Raw genomic sequence first — 23,782 nt, forward strand, 5'->3', positions numbered from 1 at the left:
ATCTTGGCATCTCATATATCCTTATCATGTTCAATTGCAAAGTCGAGTTCAACTTGTGATCTTGAAAATGAGAGTTTCGAACATTGTGGAGAGAAGGTGTTAGAATGAAGTGGACTGGACATGATGATATATTTACATTAAGTAAAAGAAACAATTGATTTGACTAAAATAAATAGCAAGAAATACATAATTGTTGTAAAACGAACATAGAAAGTGTTTCAGAAAATGGAGAGAGCTTTGCTTCAAAGAACTTGAGAGAGAGAGAGAGAGAGAGTTTAGATGCAGAGAAGGAGTGTAGTAATTTCTGTATTCATCTCATAACATGGATGAGAAATGGACTACATATAGTGGAAGATAGGGAACATGTAGCCTAAAGTCCTCCATAAAACAAGGACCCCTAAAGTCCTCCATAAAACAAGGATTCCTAAAGTCATCCATAAAACATGGAAAAGGTAAGCCTATAACAACATCATGATTACCCTATACCTATTTACATGATATAGCCATAATGATTTACAACACTCCCCCTTGGATATTTCATGTCAATAGTGTTGCATGGGTTGTGCGCTTCTAAGTTGTCTCATCAAAAACCTTGCCAAGTAATAAAAACTCTGTGGGAAAAAACAACATTGGTCGAAGGAGAAAAAGAGCACAACGCGCATGAGTATGGAGTAGTAATATCACAGCTTCGGAGATAAGTGGAGTCTTCTTATTAGCATCATAATTAGGTAGTATGTCTACGAGAGGGATGCATTTAGATTTGCTACACCAAAACCTTGCCCGGTAAACCCAGTGGGAAAAACCCGTGGTCGAAGGGAAAAGATGAGCAAATGCATATATATTGAATCAAAACATCTTCAGGATGTAGTATAAGTGGAGCGACCATGCTAAAGATGTGCCTCGTTAAAACCTTGCCAGGTATAAAACCCAGTGGGACAAAATAACCTTGGACGAAGGACAAAAGAGTACACGATGGTCAAGTGGGTATGCTTCTGGATACTCCCCCTGATTTCAACTCCCTCTAAAAATTACATGTTAGGTAATTCAGATAATTTACGTAGACCAATACCTTGTACATGCTTCTGGAATGTAGACTTTGGTAGTGACTTAGTGAAGAGGTCTGCACGATTGTCTTCAGATCGAATCTGCTTGACTTTAATTTTCTGATGCTTCTATTGTTGCTGATTGAAGAAGAACTTTGGTGCAATATGTTTGGTGTTGTCTCCTTTGATGAAACCCGTCTTCATTTGCTTGATGCAAGCAGTATTATCCTCGTGGATAGTGGTTGGTTCATCAATGGTGGAATGCAGCCCACATGTGCTTTGTGATGGCTCTCAACCATATACATTCACGTACTGCTTCGTGAAGAGCTAGAATTTCAGCATGATTCAAAGAGATAACAACAAGGGTCTGTTTTGTAGACCTCCAAGAAATTGCAGTATTCCCAATGGCAAAGACATAACCAGTTGGGGAACGCGCCTTGTGCGGGTCTGATAGATAGTCTGTATCAGCATATACAACAAGGCGAGCATCATTCTAAGGATCAAGTGGGTTTGATCCATTCCTTGATGCATAGGGATAGAATAAGCCCATGTCCGCCGTACCTCTACGGTAGCGAAAAATGTCTTTTATGCCATTCCAATGGCGGCGTGTTGGCGCAGAGCTATATCTAGCTAACAAGTTCACATCGAAAGAGATGTCATGTCTAGGGCATTGAGCCAAGTACAATAATGCGCCTATTGCACTTAGATATGGGACTTCTGGCACCAATATCTCTTCGTTATCACCAGTAGAACAATACGGTTCTCTCTAGACTTCGGACGACCATGAGTGTGCTTGCTTTTATCCTGATTAAAGCATATTAACATCTTCTGGATGTAATTTGGTTGATGGACCAAAATTTCATCTGCACTTTGATCGGGCTCCAGGTCGAGACAATAATTTGTTCTCCCAAGGCCTTTCATCTCAAATTCCGACTTCAGGTGCTTTGCAGTTTCCTTGATCTCTTCAGGAATATCAATCAAATTCATGTCTTTGACATAGACCGCCATAATTGCAAACCCGGAATTTGTTTCCTTAATAAACACGCATAGGCGTAGTTTATTATTCACATATCCCATCCCGATCAAATATTCACTTAGACGGTTATACCACTTCCGTCTAGATTGTTTTAATTCATAAAGTGAACACCTCAAAACTAATGGAGAACACGTTCCGTGGTCTAGAACTATTTGCATTGGGTACCTTAAGTCCTTCAGGAACTTTCAGGTATATCTCTGTATTATGATCCCCCTAGAGATAAGTTATGACCACATTCATAAGCTGCATATTCAGTTTTTCGGAAACTACCAAATTGATAAGGTAGTGGAACGTTATGACGTTCATTACGGGAGAATACGCCTCCTCGTAATCAATCACAGGGCGTTGAGAAAATTCTTGCGCCACTAGACGAGCTTTGTGTATCACAATCTCATTTTTCTCATTACGCTTCCTTATAAATACCCATTTAAATTCTACAGGTTTAACATGGGGAGGTGTAGGAACAACAGGTCCAAAACACCTTTCTCTTTGTCAAGGAATCTAATTTGACCTGGATTGCTTATTTCCTTTTTGGCCAGTCGTTTCTTCGTTGACATTCATCAACGGAGCAAGGTTCGATTTCATCTCTTGTTTTAGTTTCGGTGGCCACCGCAAATACAAACACATCATCGATGATAATCTCATTCCAATTCCAAATCTCACAAAATTTACCGAGATTTCTCTATTCTCGGGAGTGGGTTCAAATGTTGGAGCGTCCCCCAACGTCGTCTCTTCTAGGACGGACCCATAATCCGGATTTATCTCGTGAGATGAATCAGTTTGAGATTGCGATGTCAAGAAGATTCATTTGTGCCGAGTTTACCCTCTTCTGGGGATAAGAATCTTTCGAACCTAATGGTCTACCTCACTTCTGGGTAGGGACATATGACTGGTTAGCCGCCATGGTCGTACCTCGTCCATCTGGGACGACATGTCATACGGGGACGTCTATCCTTACAGGCATATTTGCAGCAGGTATATGTGATCTGGTCACTTTAGCTAGATCAGAGAAAGCGTCTGGCATATTTTGGGCTATACTCTGTAGATCTAGAATTCTCCGCACTTCATTATCGCATTGTGCGGTTCGGGGATCGAGATGAGACATAGTGGGGACATTCCACGTCAATTCACGTCGTTCATCAGGAACGGTAACGTTCTTATCTCCCCCTAACGGCGGGAAGACTGCTCATCAAAGTGACAATCCATCCTTTGTTGAGGACCCAATTTTGTACGTTGTGGCGGCACAATTGGCACGAGGACTGCATACCCAAATGTGCGTAAGTGCGAAACGTCAGGTTCGTGCCCAGTCACCAGCTGTAACGCGGAGTAAGGTTGGGTAGTAGTGGGCCTCAACAGGACCAACATGGCTGCACGCAAGATTGCATAGCCCCACGCAAAAACTAGAAGCTTGGTGTTCATTACCAAGATTCTATTTACGAGACCATCTTGTGTGTGAACATAGAAAACTGTATGTTCAACATCAATCTCAAGGGATATGCAATAATCATCGAAAGACTTCGATGTAAACTCTCCGGCATTATCAAGTCTTATAGACTTTATGGGATAATCCGAGTGGTGAGCCACAATTTCATGATCTGGGCGAGAGTTTAGCAAAAGCAGCATTTTCTTGTGGACAATAGTGTAACATGTGATCACTTTGTCGATACATCAACCAAAACCATGAAATATTTAAATGGTCCGCATGGTGGTTGGATAGGTCCACAAATTTTCCTTGCATTCTGTGCAGAAAAATGGTGTGTGTATATACTAGTCTTTGCACATGATGGTCTAGAGTTTAACGTTCCTAACGATCGAGCAAGTTTGGCATAATGTGTTACTAAACACAAGACCCTTATTCAGAAGGGGATGCCCGTGTGATAAGTTGAGGATACGGTGCATCATACTTTGACCTGGGTGTCCCAAATGGTCATGTCATAGCAAGTAGTTGCTCGAATAAGTTAGCTTCTAGCTAACAGATTTAAATTTCTCGAATATACGCTTCTGGCCGCATATTCAAAGTTTATGCAAAGATATTACACTCATTTTTCTCAGTGGTTTCAATCATGATAACCGTTGGCTCGAATATCCTTAAAACTCAATAACGTTCTTTTGGAACGTGGAGAATATAAGGCCTTATTAATGATAAATTCAATACCATTGGACAACATAAAGTGGACTATGCCATAGCCCACTATCAGGTTGGATCGTCCTGATGCAGTTGTCACAGAGGTATGAATAGGCAATAAGTTTGAAAATATCTCCGATCTGGGAGTATGGTGTGCATAATAGCACTGTTAGCCAGACAACAAACTTCTCCATAGAATATGCCTATTCATTTATTTAATTCAATGGATCACATGTATAAATAAATTTATTGAATTAAATATATTCGAACATAACCACATTTCTATAATCCAAAATAATTGAAAACATAAATCACCAAAATCTGAAGATGTTTCATTCATTAAGATGAAAATATGGCACAAGGGGCCAATTATATCCATGTCTTCGAGTTCTAATTCTCGGTATGTTTAGTAACTGCCTGAAAATCCATGATCTCTAGTGTGGAATTGATGGAAAATGACTCTTCAATAAAGTTGGTATTTCGAGTTCCACGACTGGCGTAATACTCATCTACTGCTTCGGCTATCGCACAGCAGGTGCGGGACCAACAGTCAATTCCTCCACATCGATGACAAAGATCTTGCTAATTTTGGTGGCGACGAGCCAGACTAGTGTTCCTTTCAACTCGGGCTTGCTGAGCTAGGGCATCACAATTCTCACCACATGGGCCTTGGCCATGTGGAGCTGGATTACGTGCTCCTTGGCCTCTTGGGCCTTGGCCACCTAACTGACAGTCATATGGGTTATTTTCTTTCTGCCAATCATGTCTTGCTTCAGGCAAGAAAATGGTCATTTGATGGTTAAAGCGCTCTTCCAGAGCGACCCAGAGAGTCTGTGCATCATCTTGATCGGATACTCAGCTTGGAGTGCTTTCTCCATATGTTTCTTTATGAAAATTATGGTACTCGCCTTAAAAGCCTCTCGGGCGACATGGTCAACATTGATTATTGATCTCATCTTCTTTGCAGTTAGATGAATTATCACATCTTGAGTCCACTTTAGATAGTTTCTTCTGGAAACCTCCAAAGCAACAAAGTCAAGTTTGTTGAGATTTGGCATTTCTTACAGGAAAGGAACAAATAATCTTAGTGCTTTGGGTAGTATCGTCCATAAGCAACTAATAGGAATTTCAGGTTCTATAACATGGTATGGAAAATCGGATTAAACATGTAAAATCTACTGGTTTTATCATGTGTGGTGAATTTATGAAGGAAACTTCAAGTTTCTTAAATGGCATTATCGAAACTACAGGTTCGATATGTGAATGAACTACTGGTTCATTTAGAACTTCTAATTCATTAGGTACCTGCATTTTCTACACATATATTCTAGTGCGAAAATTTAGACAAGTAACACAATAATATTGAATAGAGCAAATTGAAATAATATCTCACAAATTGAATAAATGGAAATCACAAATCAATTGAGATATTAATTGCATGCTAGTAATATAACATATTAATTATCACACAATTATGTGAATAAATGCTACTGGCAATTAATTACACATATGAAATATGGTGAATTTATTTACAATAGCCATAATGACATGCACGTTGTCTGGGTTCAAATCTCAGTAGAATCAAATCATTTTTCCTTTTATTTGGTTCTGCTGGACCAAAGAAAGAGTGGGCTTGATAATAAACTCTACGGGGCTTAGCTGTGAGCTCGTGACCAAAGCTTTCATGCACTAGTCAAAGAGTGTGTGAGGCCTGCTGGGCTGCTAGGTCCTGCAGAGGGAGAGTAGGCCTGCTGGGCTCAAACTGGTCTTTGTCATGGCAACACATGGCGAGCTTCTGTTATGGTCTTGTAGCTTGGGCCTGAGCTTCTGGCTCGGGTTTGTTATTGTGGCTTTGGACTTGATTTGAGCTTCTGACTCAACCACATTTAATATTCACAATTATAACATAACCAAATTCAATATATGTTATTACATCATAACAGAAACAAATTAATGCAGGGGTTATGTACCTAAGGAAATGGGTTCAAATCCCATTAATGCTTCTGGCATTTCGTATAGGTAATAAATTGAGTAAATGCTTCTGGCATAACGTTTATGTAATAATCGCGTAATAATTTAGCCCATAATGCTTCTAGCATAAGGAATTATAATGGCATATTTCAAATTTGTGTAACCAAAAAAAAAATTAAGTCCATAATGCTTCAACAAAAATCACAAAAACATGATTGCAGCTTCTACTGAACAACAGTCGAAAGACGAACTGAAACATTAAGCAAAACTACCCAAAAAAATACGAAAATTTACAGAGATGCACTAAACACATAAGGGTTCCAGCATACAAAATTTGGTGAGCTTTAAAGTTGATTTACTATTTCAAATAAATACTGGAACACAGAGAACAGAAGGTAAAATGAAACAGCAAAATCGGTTTTTGTTTGGAAAAACCTACTTGGTTGTAGAGCTTGGTAGATTGACGTTGATTGAATGATGAACCGCCTCTTCTCTGCAACCCCAAGAGTTATTCACCTCTTCTTGGAAATCTGCAATCCGAATGCTAGAGCTATTCGTGCTGATAACGTGTTGTAAAACGAACATAGAAAGTGTTTCAGAAAATGGAGAGAGCTTTGCTTCAAAGAACTTGAGAGAGAGAGAGAGAGAGAGTTTAGATGCAGAGAAGGAGTGTAGTAATTTCTGTATTCATCTCATAACATGGATGAGAAATGGACTACATATAGTGGAAGATAGGGAACATGTAGCCTAAAGTCCTCCATAAAACAAGGACCCCTAAAGTCCTCCATAAAACAAGGATTCCTAAAGTCATCCATAAAACATGGAAAAGGTAAGCCTATAACAACATCATGATTACCCTATACCTATTTACATGATATAGCCATAATGATTTACAACAATAATCATAACCCGAATTCCAGTTATCTATTGATGTGTATATCTCTGAATAGGAGTAGAAAACTCATTAGTTAATTTACCTGATTAACTTGAAGTATTTGTGATAAACCTTAAGTTGATCTTGGACTCTTTATGGGATGAGTCCGAGATAAGGAAGGTTTTGGCCAATATGTTAAGGGCATCTCCAACAGACTAGTTAAATTTAAATTATAGCTATATATAACTATTTTTAAAGTAAAATTCAACTCCAACAGACTAGCTATAACTAAGTTAAATTTAGCTTTAGCTAAATTGGCTAGCTATATTTAGCTAGAGAATCATGCATAGCTAAAACAAAAGTTATATTTCTCTCTCATCTTTTGTCCACATGTCAGTTTATGATTCGATAAAATATAGTATATTATTTATAAATAGCTACTACTGCTGGAGCAACATTGTTAAATCAATAGCTATTTTTCACAATTCTAGCTAAATTTAACTAAAAAATAATTCCTACTGTTGGAGATGCTCTAACAGGAGTAAAGTCCCTGTATTCTCACTGCCTCTTGCATATTGTTCAGCCCCATTCAGAAGCAAGTTGGTGTTGAAATACAGAAGACTGATTCTAGCCGAGTAGTTGTGTTCATCCCTTGTTGGTGTTGCCGTTAAAGATGTCTTCTAATCAAAACATGGCTGCTGCACTCCAAAGCTGTGATGTAGGTATGATCGGTATAATCTTAGTTCCTTTAGGACTACTTAAGTTATGCTAATATATATCTATATATGCTTGTGTGTTTATACAGATTATGTGTTTATGTGTTTATGTGTTTGTGTTTGTGACATGATCGTTGATTGAATTGTTGCATTATTGTTTTACAACAGAAGGTCATAAAAAAAAATTGTGGAGAGAAATATAACTAGACCAACTAGCTACTAGCTATTCGTCCACTGTTCATTCACGACATCCTTTTTGGGGTTATTTTTATGGGACAGTGTTCTTTATTGAGTTGTAAATCTTATTATTTCCAAATTCAGGGTCTAAAAGATGATAAACTAGATCTCTAGTTAACACCGAATAGAGGTAACTCTCTCTTATCAGACTGCATGCCTTGAAATCATGGATAGTGAATAGAATCATATCTGAAATGATCGACCGGTTCAACAACATAAACTACGAGCTAAACTGTCAGTCTAACAAGCGAATCAACTGATGACAGCAGTAATTGTCACATCAACCAGCAAACACAGAAATGATACAGGAAAAGCAGTTTTCTTGTAACCAGTGACAGGAACCGATTGAACTTACTAAACGAATGATAGTTAACCATCCATGCACACTGGAGGTAAATTGGAAATTCAGATAGAATAACCATCCACGCAGTTTCTGGTGCCACTGGTTCTCTCTGGGGTATGTCGGGAAGCGCAACTTCTAGTAGGAACTTCACATCTGCATTCTACAAGAAAAGCTTTCTGTATTCCTCTGCTTCTTGTGTCATTTCCTCTAGGGTTCTGTCCTTCCTCTCCTTTTCCAAGTCAAGCTTCTTCTTCTTCTCCTTTTCATCAAGCTATACCATTTATGGCATATGATTAGCAAATGCTCGAGGCAAAAGCCTAGGCATTTGGAGGTGTTGATAAAAACTGATATAGAATTCCCCAACTTACTGCATCATCTTTGCGCGGAAGGATATGGATATGAACATGGGGTACAGTCTGCCCTGCTTGGGGACCATCCTGGGGTTCAAACAAACGATGCAGTTAACTTCAAAGGACACAAAACCATCATATCAAGGAGTCACAGAGTTTCAGAGCTATTGTATGAGCATGAACCAGAGGAATATCTCTTAGGTCTCGGCAAACATCACAAAATTGTTCCAGTTGAATACCATAGAAAAGGCAGATGGCACACTGATCTAAGTTAATCACTGAAAGAATATTGCTTGATCAGATGAAAGAGAGAAGCTAAAAAGCTATGAAGTATGATCACAAAAGAATGGCATAAAATAAAACATGTGGAGTTGTAATCTACGTGCACACTTATTATTAAAATAGCATCAGTAATAGTAACACACTGAAACAGTTACAGTGAAAATGATCCAATTATTACATTAATCCCTCAAATATTTTCTGAGTCAAAAGCGAGAACCAGATTATTTGTATAATGTATCAAGTGTTCGCTTAGTCAACAAGTGATATCAGTAACAGACATCCAGGGCGAAATAACTGACTAAAAACCTGATCAAACAGAAGGAACAATCAAATTTCTTAATCAGAAGGGCTAGTTGCTTACTTGAATCCCAAATGTTAGAGATGTTGCTTTGTGGTAGCTCTCAAGCTGACTGCCAACCTTTTGTGCTGTGATCCAAAGATCACTGGTCTCATCAACAGTGAGATCAGCAAAGCGCTTCACTTCACGCCTTGGGCAGATAAGCACATGTACATGATGTCAAGATCAAACACAATGAACAACTTACCAATTTAAGTTCATGGTTCCAGATAAAATTGTTACACATATAGTTGCATGCAAAAGAGGCTTAATCCAAATACTGCAGAATGTATAGGCATGCCAGTGCAAGCATATAAACACATACGATATGCACGATCATGTTTCCAATATGCAGATATACACACCTATCAATCCTGTGCAACAGGGTCTACCCAGTATGTGCTTAAGTAATGGAATTACTAGTCCATTATTTGCTTACATTTCAGGGTCATAGTGAGGAACCATTTTCTTTGATAATGGATATGCATACTCAAAAATGTAATCCAATCAATACCAAAAAAAAAATATATGTAATCCAATCAATCAAGTAGTTCAACTCATATATTCCATTCTTCACAAGCAACAAAAAGTCACTAAAAGAGAGAAATTTCCCAACTTTCATAACCAAAACAATGCCTTGACTGAACCCGAAACACCATTTCAATTCAGACCAAAAACAAAAGGATATGACCTGCAGAGAAAACAGGGAAATAGATCATCAAGTTTGCAACTTTACACTTACTTCTACATTCTAATTAGTACAAGTAATTAAAGGGTCATCAAGTTTTCAACTTTATACTTATTTCTATGTTCTAATAAGTGTAAGAGTATTGCTTTAATTCCAAAGGAAAGATGTTATGATGCTGAATGAGGTCTTTGTTGAGGATTGGCTCTACTTAATATCATGCTCGACGTGAGGGGAATATGGCTGCCCATGCAATTGCGAATCATGTAGCCTGAAATAATGGGCGTGTAGTTTGGTTAGAGAATGGGCCTGATTGGCTCATGTCACTTATCGTTAGCGTTAAGGCTTTAGCCGATTTATCAGTTAAGGATTTGAGTACTTCTCGCTTTCTTATTCTAGTGAGGATGGGGGAGATTACATTGTGTCAATCCCATGGTTGTATTATTTCCAATTAAGAAATAAAACTTCCTTCTTCTCAAAAAATAAGTAAGTGTAACGGAGTAAGAACGGTACCAGGAACAACAGGGCGCAGATTAACCAAGGCATACGACAGACTAGTGCTGTAAAACACTTCCCTGCTGTCTTTTTTGTACGGCCCAAATGTATAGGACTCCAAAGCCATCTGGGTCCATTTTGCAGGAGAAAAAACCCAAATAAAAATGGATCAAATTCAGAAACAACATCAATAATAACCAAGGAAGAGTTGGAATAATAATTACCTTGGTAGAGGTGGTGGAGGAGAAAGGAGTCTGGATGATGATGCCTTTGCCTGTAGATGAACGTGAAATGAGAAACCCAGCTCTTGCAGCCAAAGTCGAGACTTGACATAAACAATGGTTTCAATTTCATACGAGTGGTGCTGAGTCCTGTTACTATACAATTAACTACTTACTAATTTCTTATTGAATTCAAATTTAATAATGAGAGATAATCAAGTTGTTGGGTGGGTTTTTGATCCAAAAGGACCAAATTAGAGAGAATGTTCCCATCGGTCTATAAAAAAAATCTCCATCTATCCCTTAAACTCAAACATGCCTTGACTACCAATTTATCCTCAACATTTTGAACAAATCACAAATTTGCCAAAAGACTCTCTTTCTCATCTCAGTCCCAAGCGACCGTCTTCCACGGCTTCACAAGCCGCCGTCTTTCCAAATTCCATGGCTAAAATGATCGACAGGTTCAACACAACATAAACTACGAGCTAAACTGTCTATTTAACAAGCGAACCAACTGATAACAGCAGCCATTGTCTCATCATTCAGCAAACACAGAAATGATACGGGAAAAACAGTTTTCTTGCAATCAGTGACAGGAACCGATTGAACTTACTAAACGAATGATAGTTAACCATCCATGCACACTGAAGGTAAATTGGAAATTCAGATAGAATATAGATTACAGAAAAGTTCTCTAAGGCTATAGTTTCTGATGCCACTGGTTCTCTCTGGGGTATGTCGGGCAGTGCAAGTTAGAGTAGGAATTTCACATCTGAATTCTACAAGAAAAGCTTTCTGTATTCCTCTGCTTCTTGTGCCATTTCCTCAAGGCTTCTGTCCTTCCTCTCCTTATCCAAGTCAAGCTTCTGCTTTAATTCCTTCTCCTTTTCATCGAGCTATACCATTTATGGCATATGATTAGTAAATACTCAAGGCTAAAACATGGGAATTCGGATGTGTTGATAAAAACTGAAATAGGTTTCCCCAACTTACTGCATCATAAATCTCATCATTGTTCTCAAAGTCACCACCTTTGCGCGGAAGGATATGGATATGAACATGTGGTACAGTCTGCCCTGCTTGGGGACCATCCTAGGGTTCAAACAAACGATGCAGTTAACTTCAGCGGACACAAAACCATCATATCAAGGAGTCAGAATTTCAGAGCTATTGTATGAGCATGAACCTAAGTAATATCTCTTGGGTCTCAGAAAACATCACAAAATTTTTCCATTTGAACCACAGAAAAGGCAGATGGCACACTCGATCTCAAATAATCACTGATATGTTGCTTGATCATATGAAAGAGAGAACCTAAAAGCTTGCAGAAAGTTCTGAAGTATGATCACTATAGAATGGCATAAAATAACACATGTAGAGTTGTAATCTAAATGCACACTTACATAAATAGAATAGCATCACTAATAGTAACACACTGAAACAATGAACCAATGATTCCAATCCCTCAAATATTTACTGTGTTAATAAGCAGAACTAGATTATGCGTATAATGTATCAAGTGTTTCCAGGGCAAAATAACTAACTAAAAACCTGATCAAACGGAAGAAACAATCAATTTTTCTTACTTGAATCGTAAGTGTTAGAGATGTTGCTTTGTGGTAGCTCTCAAGCCGACTGCCAACCTTTTGTGCTGTGATCCAAAGATCACTGGTCTCATCAACAGTCAGATCAGCAAAACGCTTCACTTCACGCCTTGGGCAGACAAGCACATGTACATGATGTCAAGTCAAACACACTGAACGATTTACCAATTTAAGTACATGGTTCCACATAAAACCACTACACATATAGTTGGCATTCAAAAGAGGCTTAATCCAAACATCGCGGAATGGATAGGCATGCTAGTGCAAGCATATAAACACATACTATATGCACGATCATGTTTCCAATACGCAGATATACACACCTATCGATCCTGTGCCAGTATGTGCTTAAGTATTGGAACTACTAGTTTAGGAACTAGTTTAAGTATTGCAAAAGGGTCTACCCTGTATGTGCTTAAGTATTGGAACTACCCAGTATTTGCTTACATTTCAGTGTCAAAAGAAACCCAAATTCAAGCATAGTGAGGAACCCTTTTCTTTGATAATGGATATGCATACTCCCAAATGTAATCCAATCAATCCAAGTAGTTCAACTCATATATTCCATTCTTTACAAGCAACGCAAATGCACTAAAACACTGAAATTTCCCAACTTTCATAAGCAAAACAATGCCTTACTGAACCCAAAACACCATTTCAATTCAGACCAAAAACAAAAGGATATGACCTGCAGAGAAAAAAGGGAAATGGGTTATCAAGTTTGCAACTTCATACTCATTTCCACGTTCTAATAAGTTTATGAGTAATTAAAGGGTCATCAAGTTTGCAACTTTATACTCATTTCTATTCCTAATTAGTGTACAAGTAATTAAAGGGTCATCAAGTTTGCAACTTTATACTTATTTCTACGTTCTAATTAGTGTACAAGTAATTAAAGGGTCATCAAGTTTGCAACTTTATACTCATTTCTATTCCTAATTAGTGTACAAGTAATTAAAGGGTCATCAAGTTTGCAACTTCATACATATTTCTATGTTCTAAACAAGTGTAAGAGAGTAAAAACGGTACCAGGAACAACAGGGCGCATATTAACCAAGGCATACGATAGATTAGTGTTGTAAAACACTTCCCTGCTGTCGATTTTGTACGGTCCAAATGTGTAGGATTCCAAAGCCATCTGGGTCCATTTTGCAGCAATAAAAACCCAAATCAAAATGGATCAAATTCAGAAACAAGATCAATGAGAACAAGGAAGAGTTGGAATAGGAACTACCTTGGTGGAGGTGGTGGAGAAGAAACGAGTAGGGATGAGGCCTCTGCTTGTAGATGAACGTGAAATGAGAAACCCAACTCTGGAAGCCAATGTCTCGAGTGACATAAAGGCTCTAGGCAATTCTTCTTTCTGGGTTTAACACTCTTGCCTGTCTTTTAAGTTTGGGCTATTGACATTTTACGCCCTCCAACTATAGGTATTCTTTCATATCCGACCTCATGATTTCAATAGTTTCAATTTCATCCGAGTAGTGCTCTGAGCCAATTAAATACTTAAAACACAATTGTGTTTATCAGTCATTGGATTCAGATCTAGTGATAGAGAATAATGGAGCATTTATAATGACTTAATTTTCTTCATTATTTTCCACAACTAATTTTAACCCAATGACTGTTGAAAAAAAATAAACACACCTCCGCCAATAATAATTCGTTGCCAAGAACCTATGTAAGGGATATTTTGTCAATAAAAACCCAAAGAAATTTTGTCCTCTTATGAAAAATAAAGAAACACACATTCACCCATAAAACTTTCATCAATAACAATATTTTGTCGAACAAAAATCTCTTCAAGAGAAATCGACAAAACTTTATCAATAAAAAGTTTAAAACATCCCATAAAAATAAAAAATCAGTGTCTACTATTTCAAACAGAGTCCGTATTTCGTCCGCATACGCCTCTTTACCAATACTATGATTTAGATTTTCATTTAAAAAATAAATAAATAAATAAAGAAAATGACAATAGTAGACAATACACATAAGTATAAAAAGTGCATGCTCAGCCAAAATTATATAAAATAAAATATAGATAATTCTTTTTGATATAATTGAAAAGATAAAATGGAGATATCTAGATAAGGTGACTGCGTTTATTACATCGAACAAAGACAGGAAACTAGGACGAACAAGCTCTTTCACAAAAATGGCAGCAACTCTCACTCAGAGATGCTGGGCTGCTCCCGGCGTCAAGCTCAACCCGACGCCCCAAACCCTGACCCGAAACCCGAAACCCAAATCATTATCTCTTCCACTCTCAGCTAACTCCACCTGCAGCCTCTTCTCCTTCACTCCTCCCTCACCAACCTTCACCAAATCCTCCTCCTCCTCCTCCGTCCGTACTGCCGTCGCCGCCGTCGAGTCTGACCAGCTCAGCTCCGCCGAAAAGGTTCGTTCTTTCTCTACCCTTTAAGTTCCTGATCCTAAAGTTGAAGCACCCATTTGTAAATTTTCGATGGTTCTAATTCAATTGCAATGCAGCAGAAACCGAGCAGGTACTACTTTGTTGTGGCCAATGCCAAGTTCATGCTCGATGAGGAGGAGCATTTTCAGGAGCAACTGTTCGAGCGGCTTCGATTGTTTAAGGAGAGGAACAACGAGCAGGACTTTTGGCTTGTGATCGAGCCCAAGTTCTTGGATAAGTTTCCTGACATTACTAGAAGATTAGGCAGGCCTGCTGTGGCTCTGGTCTCCACTAATGGCCCTTGGATTACGTAATTCCTCTACTTCACTGTGGCTTGCATTTGCTTACTTCTTTCTGATTTGTGTTTTCAGTCGTATTAATTTTGCAAGCTACATGTGTTTTTGTTTGTGATTCAATTGTGCTATTATGATTAAGAAGTCGATGTTGCTATACTGGCTAAGATCTAGATTTGAAAACTATAATAGGATCCAAAGCAGAGTCAACATTATTGTCCAGTTCTATATATGAGAAGTTGATGCTAAGATTCTAGACTTGATCACTATCATATAACCTATTGTTGGACAAACTTTAGAGTGTGAGTGAATGCTTAATATGTTACAGATGGGGTAGTGTCTTCTTTTGTTACCGCCAATACCTTGTTAGACAACCGTAATATATACCGGAAAGTTAAGCTGTTGGGGAGTGGATGAGCAATGTATATCAAGCTCATACCATGGCTTTGATATCACATTCTAAACGATTCTAAGTGCATGTTTCACTGTTTTGAATTAATGCTAACAGATCAATGGTAGTGCATGTTCCTTCTCAGCTTAGAAATCACCTGACATCATGTTCATGGTATAAGGAAATCTAAATAACGTTATGTATAAGTAGAAATGTGGAAGTTGTGACCCTTGCAAGGAATAACTGCTATGGCTCCTTATGAACCACAATCATCTATCTGAATCTGGTCATGTTAATTGTATCGCGTGCAGATTTATGAAGCTGAGATTGGACCGAGTATTGTCAGAAAGTTTTGAAGCTGAGAGTCTAGAAGAAGCATTAGCCTGCAGTCCAACAAATATTGAGTTCAAGAAGCCAGATAAATGGGTAGCACCATACCCCAAGTATGAATCTGAGTGGTGGGGGCCCTTCTTGCCCCCAGGATCGAAAGAGGAGGCCAAAGTGTAAATCACTTCTTTCTTTTCTCCTTGTTGTTTCAATTTACATGGATTTTGTCATCTATAGTAACTAGAGTTGAAGTTGATGTATGTAGCTAATGAGTAGTTTTGAGAGGTTAGCACCTCAGGTAATATGCATTCTAGTAGTTGGCTATGAATTCTTGAAGAGAGGTTCAAAAACAAGAAGTAGCATTTTCTTCTTGAGTGTTAGCTATGAATGTGTGAAGAAAGGTTCAAATCAAGGAAGTGTCTATTTCTGTGGTAGCACTTGTTTATTAGTATGCAAAATATTCAGGAAATATTACTTTGGAAATTTGACTGCAACTGTCTAAAAAGAAAGATATGCAATTGTAACCGAAGAAATCTCGGCATTCTTAACAATCTCAGAAACCAAAAAGGATGAAGAAATTTGCACATTAATGCATGGTTATGCTAATAGCTCCCTGACTTCATTTGCATCAAACCAAAATTGAAACGATATAAGGAGTTAAGGATGGTAAATGATTACGTTACTTCATTGGTATTCCTGAAGAAAAACTAAAGGCTAGTCTAGTATGACAGATGGGAAGCAACATAGATTTTGCTTCTGTGTTGGGGATAACAAAATGAGATAACAAAATGAGCTCAAATGAAATGAGCTCAAATGAGATAACAAAACTGAGATAACAAAATGAGATAACAAAATGAGCTCAAATGAAATGCGACTGTACCAGCTATATGGGGAGACAAGAGTCCATCAGAACCTCAAGAATAGGTAGACAATGCTAAGTAAACTACCAAGTACTTTGCTGGGATATGATTATTGTTGCTTACTATTCTTGTCAGAAATTACTTTCTTCTTGAGATTTTGGAGAACCTTTTCGTCCAACACTGCATACTGCTTCTTTATTTCAATCAGTGCTTTCTCTGCAAAGGTGTCTACTGTATCCTCAAGACATTCATAGAGCAGTGGCAATGTCATTAATATCAAAAACGCTGCACCAATCAACAGAGCTTTCAGCCTTAATCAAATACTCCTTAACATAATGTAGCACAAGTTGAGAGTATCCAATCCAAAATCAATTTGCTATGAGTGATACTGACCTATGTAAAGGAAACTCAAGAAACTGTACCATCTTCCAACAATAGAGAGAACCCACAAAAGCGCAACCGCCTGCAAATGAGTTTCTCATGTCAAGATTGCAAAATTCAATTGAGATTGCTTTTAGTATCTTGCAACAAACAAACCCAAGAAGAAAGAGTCAGTACCGAGAGGAAAGCTCTCGAGTCTTTTCCAAAAGCTACATGCCCAAATGTTCTCAGTGCACAGTTATATGCACTCGTTAAGCAAACAGCCGTGCTCACAAACAGGTCTTTTGGGATTGTAACCTCCGGAATATCCGTTGCTGTCCTGAGGAAACTGTCCGGGAATAAGAACACAGACACATAGGAAACCTCAATGAAAGTTTCAATTAATGGAAAGTTAAGGAGCTTACATATTGATGTAGGAGGATAGATTGGACCAAAGGAATAGTGTTACCATAAAAATTATTGTAACATGGCAAACAAATGTAAGCAAATGATAACCAAGCTTCTCAAATAGAATCCATATTGTTGTTGCACCCATACAAACATAGGCTGAGATCTGCTTATTTCTCCAAAGTATTATATCAGCACCTGAAGACAAACAAATGGGAAAATTGGATCGTAAAGAAACTAATGCAGGAGATTTACAGCATTGATCAGAAAGATTACAACCAATTACATACATAATCCGCCGCCGAGGACCACATGAAGAGGCTTCTGGCGACCAAACAATCGATTCTTACAAGTGAAAGCCATGCAGTAATTATCAATCTCAGAGTCGGAAGATTCATAACCATCACATTGGTTTTTGAGGAAATCAGAATCAGCAATATCCACATCCACAGGATCTAGCATTTTATGAATGCTTAATTTTTCTATGTATTTACAATCACATCAAAGAACCTTTCATAATTCATCATTCCCTACTTTCTTTCTCTCTCAAATCTGAATCCCAAATTTAGGAAGGTTTTGATCATTTCTTATTTGGTGTGGTGCTTAACACCTTGTTTGTCTGCCACGTGTCTGTCAAATGTGGTTATGTATGATTGATGACCTTTTCGACCACATTATCAATAGAATTACGATTCATCGATACAAATGTGTTCTACTGATAAGGTCCAAAAAATTATTAGTTAATTATTTAGACCACATCAATTGACCATAATGTAGGCATTACTATTTACATAAAATGCATCTCAATCTTATTAGAGATGTGATTTACAATGTGTTCAATTTAAATTTATATAATACAATAGTATAGGGTTTGGATCAAGGAACACATAATTGTACACAATTTTTTACACTCCTCGCGAACCCTTAGATTTTAAAATATTCAATGGTCTAGATTAAGGGGGGTGTATTATATTTGGATTTGTCATTTGTGCAGACTTTTTTTAAATGACAGACTTTTTGAAAAGTCCACAGACTCTTTAAAAAGCTGATAGACTGTTATGGATTTCTTAAAACCATTTATTCTAGCAACAGACTTTTATTGATTCATGAAAATCTATATACTTTATTATGAATGACTTCTACAGATTTCCTAGCATGTCCAAAAAAAAAAAAAAAAAAAAAAGCAGCCCAAACACAAAACAAGATAATAACTCGTTGTCTCTTCAATGCTCAAGTATCTTCTAATAGAAATTGACTCAAATGAATGATTGTTAGTCTGTCTAGCGAGTTTGTTCTCATTCCTAATCTCCCAACAACATAAATATGCAATATAGTCATATAGATCACTTGATGTTTATGGTTAATTATTCTCATCAATTTTGTTTTCGCCGATTAACATATATTGTAGCAAATATTGGTCAATGTCTTGATCTATAATCAATCAATTGAAATTCAATTGTTCAACCTTTCTTTGAACCATAATATAAATTCAAATTAATGAGAATAATTAATTAATAAGATAAAATTTAGTATGCCATAGCAACACTATTCAAGGTCTTAGGGGTAGACCACAATATTTGGGTTTTAGGGTTTCATAAATCATTTTTATTGCTATTAGGGTTCGAAGTATCACAATTGAAAAAAAAAAAAATCACATTCAAGAACTACAATGAACATGTTGGGTATCAAAAAACATTGATATCATAAAAGATTAGAGAAAAAACAAAAAATTAAGAAAGAGAGATGATGAAGGACCAACTTATTCGTGCGTAGAGAGAAGAACTTTGATAGACCTTTTTTTTTTTTTTTTTAAGAGGAAACTTTGATAGACTTTTTCAAATCTTTGGTCTGGAGGCTGGAAAATTATTGGAGTTTGGTATGTATAGTTAACACTACAAAGTCCATGATTATCCATGATTTTCTAATTCCATAAGTATGAATGATATTTTAAATACCTCTGTACTTTTATTCATTTTTAAAAATCCTAATTGAATACCCCTAGATTTTGGTGGAATTCATGAAGCCTAATTGAATACCTCAAGACTTTCATGGACTGTTAAAAGTCTATATTGAATACACCCAGACTTTTAAATTTCATAGATTTCTTTAAAAGTTCCACTAATTCCATACACAATACACCCCCCTAAATGTGAGAATGACGTGACATTCAATTTATTTTCTAACAAAAAAAAAACAAATAAAGTAGATTAAACTATTTTTTCAATAAAGAGTAAAATATAAAATATAAATATTGCTGGAATTAGAAGAATAGAAGAAGGGTACAAAGTAGAACAACAACGAGAATGCCAAAAGAAAAAAAGAAAATGGTGTTTATCTTCGTTAAGTAATTTTCATACCCTGCCCTAAAATCAGTTTAAACTAGGCCTCCTAATTATTAAACCCTTTATTGAAGTTTTTTCTCGATCTTGTATGTTTGATACTACTGATTGCTGTTCTTGGACCTATATCTCGACTCTTACATGTTAAGTATGAAAATTGAGATTAAACCATGGTCTCAATGTTTCTCTTATTGAATTAATCCTTAGATATTTGTTCTCTAATATTCAAATGTACCTGATATTCATTGAATATGATAAATCATAAGATATGCAATTTTGTTGTGTGCGAAACAGAATAAAGAGTGAAATAGAAGAAACCAATTTCCCAAGTGCGAAACAAATATCTTATTTTTTCTCTTTCAATACATCCCGTAATCCTCCCTCAGCTTGTACTGGATTGGAATTCTAGGATTTGTGTCCCTTATTGTTTTCTTCTTTGTTTGGTAATGAAGTTCTCCATATACCCAAAAAAGCAAAAGAAGAAAGTGCTATTTGTTTTTGAGTATATGAAGTTCTCCATGGACGATTCACAAATCACCATGAATCTCAATTTCTATATATGGAATTTGGGGAAGGTGATGGAGCTTAGAGAAGGCATTGTGGGTGTTCTTGCTCTTCTCATTCTGTTCATAACTGTTTTTCTTTTTTATCGTTATTTTAATTTCATTAGTCTTTATTATTTTTGTAATTTACTTTTTCTTCAAAAAAAGAAAAGTTTATTTATTTATTTTGGTGGAAAAAAATTATTATCCTTTTGGTTATTTATGTCATGTCTTTCTCACACTTAATCTAGACCATTGAATGTTTTAAAATCTAAGGGCTCATGAGAAGTGTAAAAAATTGTGTATAATTGTGTATCCCTTGAGCCGGACCCAATAATATAATACACCATAAGAATCCATAGTTATCGATTTGCAAAACATTGTAACTATTTTATAGAAATCAATTCTTGCCTCACTTTCAAAACCTAAAATATTTTAGTTGTTTTGCTATTATTGTATTAGGTTGTTATTTTCAAAAACCCTAGCGTCGCAACCTTCTTTGGGTGGCGCTATAATTGGAGATTTCACCTTTCAAGATGTGCAATGGCTTTGGTTGATTAGCCTCAGCACACCGCTCTTGGTAGTTCTTTCTTACTGCTTTCCTAGATGCCAGGTTTGACATCTCTCTCCCCACGCTACCTAGCATTGGTTTTCTTATCCATGGCAGTGCTACTGGAGGTGGAGCATGTTCAATTTCTAAAAGGGCAGTCGTTGTGATAGAGGTGTATGGGATCCAGGGTGAATTTGCCTTGCTCTCTCGCTCATGTGGGTCACTATATAGCAGTGTTGGGTGATGGCAGAGGGACTTGCAACTACGCCAACATCATGTCTGTTGCGGGGTTCCACTTGGACCCAAGCTTTCATGTTCTGGTATTGGGTTCCTGTGTTAGATGTCCTAGTGAACAACATTGTATAAAGCTGAATGAAGATATATGTATGACTGGTTTTTTTCAGTTCAAGCATTGAAATGAGTATAGAGACTATATTAAATCATATTTGGTCCGACTTTCAATCTATTAGAATTATGAAATTCAAATGAATGCAGTTATGAGGTATTATCTGATGTTTAGTTAAAAAATACAGTTTACACATCATGATAGTTTCTTGATAGAAGAAACTGACATGAATGGCTAACTGTATATGTGTCAGATTTGGTCAATGCTATACACATGTTGTTTTCTCATTCTGAAAATGGTCTCATTAACTATAAGAGAAACCTAAAGGTGGAATGAGGAGAAGAACCCGATGGACAACTCCAGTGGTTCAAGTAAGACTGTTGTTCACTTTCCTAGAATGTTTTATATATATTGTTTAATTTCATGTATTCGTTTTGAGTTAGTCTATGGTATTTACTGCGGAGATTTTCACCGCAGTGATTTGTTCACAATTTTGAATTGAAATATCTTACATCCTAGGTTCATTGGTGTTTGGCTTCGATGGACAGGGACAGTGTGGAAGTGTGGCTTAGTGGTTTTGGGTACTTAGGTGGTTCAGTTCGAAAACCTGGCGTGTGATGTCGCAAGGACTCGATTTCTAGATTCTGGCTGTTTTCATATCCATATTTGGGTATGGATTTGCATGTGCGTTCTTATTGATTTTGGTCTTCAGGTCACTGTTGCTCTTAGATATGGGACCCGGTGTCATAAATCTAATTCTTAAGAGTGTATGAGTGTGTATGCGAACATTCGAGTTTTTGACACCCTCAATCGCATAAGATCTCTAATTGGGCAAATCACCTCTTCTAGGTGGTCGTTTATGGTTACGGTTACAATTAACACTGCTCAAATGACTTTCACCGTGCATTGTTTAATTTCTTGGGCATTCTATATGGTTCTTGATATGTTTTACTTTAGATGCGGCTCGGCATCTTACTATATTTTTTGTTTTCTTTCATTTCGAGTTTTTTTTTTTTTTACATCATCGCATTGTACTCCTTAGTTTCATTTATTATATTGATTGTCGTCTTCCCTTAAAGAAAAAAAAAGATTTGTTACTTCATTTCAATAAGTCCCTACATAATTTTGTTAGCGTTAATGTGGACTTCTGCTGGTCTGTGCACTTTGTATGTCTTGTCTGTTCAAGCGAGGAGGTGATCTATATGTGTAATCAAATAGATGCAGCCAACTAGTGGTAGGATAAACCGAAATGCTGCTAGATTTATGTCTCGGCAACAATATAGTGGGAAAGCTGTATTATTTGGCTTATGGCTTTTCTGATATGTCATTGTTACAGTAAAGCAAATCGAGTTGTCTATGGAGCAATCCATGTTAGTTGGTGCCTGTTTAGGAAAATGTTCATTTACCCAAATTTGAGCTACACTAACTCCACTTACCCAAACATCTTATAAGATTTCCCGCTTACCCAACAAATTACATATTTTTTGCCCTAATACCCAATTAAGTATTTTTTTTTATTGTTTTTTGAGACAGTTTTGCACTCCTTCTCTTTGTCACTTAGAGAGAGAAGTCATCAGAGACTTCACGGGACTCCGGTCAATGGCTTCCTGACTCCGATCACCGGTCACGGGACTCCAGTCAAAGATTGCAGGAATCGGGCCATCGGTCGCCGGAAACCTCGTCAGATGTCCCTAAAGAGGTCGTCGGAGATCTCATAGGTCACTGGAGAATATTATTGCCCCTCAATAAAACTCAATAGAAAGTTTATTACCCCCCAATAAAAAATTTATTGGCCCCCTACAAAAATGTTTATTGCCCCCCAATACAAAATTTATTGCCCTCCAATAAAATGTTTATTGCCCCCAATAAAAGGTTTATTGCCCCTTAATAAAGTGTTTATTTCCCCAACAAAACAATTACATCAGTTAATCATTAGTACAGTCAGTTACGAATCTACAAAATCTACCAAATAGATGCTATTTTACTGCATAATTGGAATTAAAACATCATTTTATGCATATTTTCTCATACCAGACAGCCTATGGCAGTGTGGCCTATGGTTTGACCAAAAAAAAAAAGACAGGCTGTGGTCGTCGCCCGCCATGCTGAAGCTAATGACGTGGCTCTCCTCTTCCACCACGTCCAGCCTCTCCATGTTGTTGTTGGCCGGAAGCCCCAAGATGACCTGGACCTCGCTGAGGGTGCTGACGTCGCCGTCCCCAATGATGATGTGGCATCTCTTGACAAAGTACTTATAGGCTTGGGGGTTGTCGAAGCGCTGGACCGACCAGCGACCAGACTGTGGAGGCGAGAGCAACGATCTCCTGCGTCACGGTTGAGCATCACTTGTCGGGGTCTACCCCATATGTGTGGTAACGCGCCACCGCGCCGGGGATCGGGGCGCGCTGCTTCTTGATCATCATGCCCTTCTGGTTCTAGTGCTGGAACGCCGAGATCTCCATCCCCAACCGCCTCGTCAATCACCGTCCATTCCTCGTCCGACAGAGATAGTGGTGAAACTCGGCATCTTCGAGGCTGGCGGTGGTCGCTGAGTCTACTCGACCGAGGAAGGAAAAGAGAGAGAGAGAGAGAGAGAGAGAGAGAGAGGAGTGTAGTTTATTAATTAAA

General features: G+C 37.5%; 4 protein-coding genes across 5 annotated transcripts; 1 reads left to right on the plus strand and 3 right to left on the minus strand.

The window, feature by feature from the left end:
- Positions 1-8,127: 8,127 nt before the first annotated feature.
- Positions 8,128-11,058, minus strand: LOC133732531 (bifunctional bis(5'-adenosyl)-triphosphatase/adenylylsulfatase FHIT-like). The gene is made up of 5 exons (XM_062160102.1): positions 10,719-11,058; positions 10,511-10,621; positions 9,339-9,485; positions 8,714-8,782; positions 8,128-8,616 (listed from the first exon to the last, which is right to left on the minus strand). Exons 2-5 carry the CDS (start codon positions 10,619-10,621, stop codon positions 8,506-8,508), a joined length of 438 nt encoding a protein of 145 aa, XP_062016086.1. The 5' UTR covers positions 10,719-11,058; the 3' UTR covers positions 8,128-8,505.
- A 136-nt stretch (positions 11,059-11,194) lies between these two features.
- Positions 11,195-13,743, minus strand: LOC133732530 (bifunctional bis(5'-adenosyl)-triphosphatase/adenylylsulfatase FHIT-like). The gene is made up of 5 exons (XM_062160101.1): positions 13,557-13,743; positions 13,350-13,460; positions 12,305-12,451; positions 11,712-11,810; positions 11,195-11,614 (listed from the first exon to the last, which is right to left on the minus strand). The coding sequence occupies exons 1-5, from the start codon at positions 13,659-13,661 to the stop codon at positions 11,498-11,500; spliced, it is 579 nt and encodes a 192-aa protein (XP_062016085.1). The 5' UTR covers positions 13,662-13,743; the 3' UTR covers positions 11,195-11,497.
- Positions 13,744-14,419: 676 nt separating this feature from the next.
- LOC133734445 (uncharacterized) lies at positions 14,420-16,183 on the plus strand. 2 transcript variants are annotated; one of them, XM_062162097.1, is made up of 3 exons: positions 14,420-14,723; positions 14,816-15,048; positions 15,734-16,183. In XM_062162097.1, the coding sequence occupies exons 1-3, from the start codon at positions 14,481-14,483 to the stop codon at positions 15,927-15,929; spliced, it is 672 nt and encodes a 223-aa protein (XP_062018081.1). In that variant the 5' UTR covers positions 14,420-14,480; the 3' UTR covers positions 15,930-16,183. The 2 variants fall into 2 exon arrangements, with proteins under 2 accessions (XP_062018081.1, XP_062018082.1); XM_062162098.1 differs by having other exon boundaries at positions 14,422-14,723; positions 14,819-15,048.
- Positions 16,184-16,563: 380 nt separating this feature from the next.
- LOC133734446 (reticulon-like protein B2) lies at positions 16,564-17,934 on the minus strand. The gene is made up of 5 exons (XM_062162099.1): positions 17,668-17,934; positions 17,395-17,575; positions 17,168-17,318; positions 17,003-17,072; positions 16,564-16,894 (listed from the first exon to the last, which is right to left on the minus strand). The coding sequence occupies exons 1-5, from the start codon at positions 17,837-17,839 to the stop codon at positions 16,719-16,721; spliced, it is 750 nt and encodes a 249-aa protein (XP_062018083.1). The 5' UTR covers positions 17,840-17,934; the 3' UTR covers positions 16,564-16,718.
- Positions 17,935-23,782: the final 5,848 nt, after the last annotated feature.

Source organism: Rosa rugosa, chromosome 2 (assembly GCF_958449725.1).
Source record: "Rosa rugosa chromosome 2, drRosRugo1.1, whole genome shotgun sequence".
NCBI lineage: Eukaryota > Viridiplantae > Streptophyta > Magnoliopsida > Rosales > Rosaceae > Rosa > Rosa rugosa.

Coding starts and splice junctions, on each gene's coding strand:
- LOC133732531 (XM_062160102.1), bottom strand. CDS start 10,621: ATGGCTTTGGAGTCCTATACATTTGGGCCGTACAAAAAAGACAGCAGG. Junction 9,486..10,510: donor TGCGCCCTGTTGTTCCTGGT/ACCGTTCTTACT, acceptor TGACATCATGTA/CATGTGCTTATCTGCCCAAG. Junction 8,783..9,338: donor CTCTAACATTTGGGATTCAA/GTAAGCAACTAG, acceptor TTTGAACCCCAG/GATGGTCCCCAAGCAGGGCA.
- LOC133732530 (XM_062160101.1), bottom strand. CDS start 13,661: ATGTCACTCGAGACATTGGCTTCCAGAGTTGGGTTTCTCATTTCACGT. Junction 11,811..12,304: donor CTCTAACACTTACGATTCAA/GTAAGAAAAATT, acceptor TTTGAACCCTAG/GATGGTCCCCAAGCAGGGCA. Junction 11,615..11,711: donor ATGATGAGATTTATGATGCA/GTAAGTTGGGGA, acceptor TAAATGGTATAG/CTCGATGAAAAGGAGAAGGA.
- LOC133734445 (XM_062162097.1), top strand. CDS start 14,481: ATGGCAGCAACTCTCACTCAGAGATGCTGGGCTGCTCCCGGCGTCAAG. Junction 14,724..14,815: donor AGCTCAGCTCCGCCGAAAAG/GTTCGTTCTTTC, acceptor ATTGCAATGCAG/CAGAAACCGAGCAGGTACTA. Junction 15,049..15,733: donor ACTAATGGCCCTTGGATTAC/GTAATTCCTCTA, acceptor TATCGCGTGCAG/ATTTATGAAGCTGAGATTGG.
- LOC133734446 (XM_062162099.1), bottom strand. CDS start 17,839: ATGCTAGATCCTGTGGATGTGGATATTGCTGATTCTGATTTCCTCAAA. Junction 17,576..17,667: donor GGTCCTCGGCGGCGGATTAT/GTATGTAATTGG, acceptor GTTTGTCTTCAG/GTGCTGATATAATACTTTGG. Junction 17,073..17,167: donor ACTCGAGAGCTTTCCTCTCG/GTACTGACTCTT, acceptor ACTCATTTGCAG/GCGGTTGCGCTTTTGTGGGT.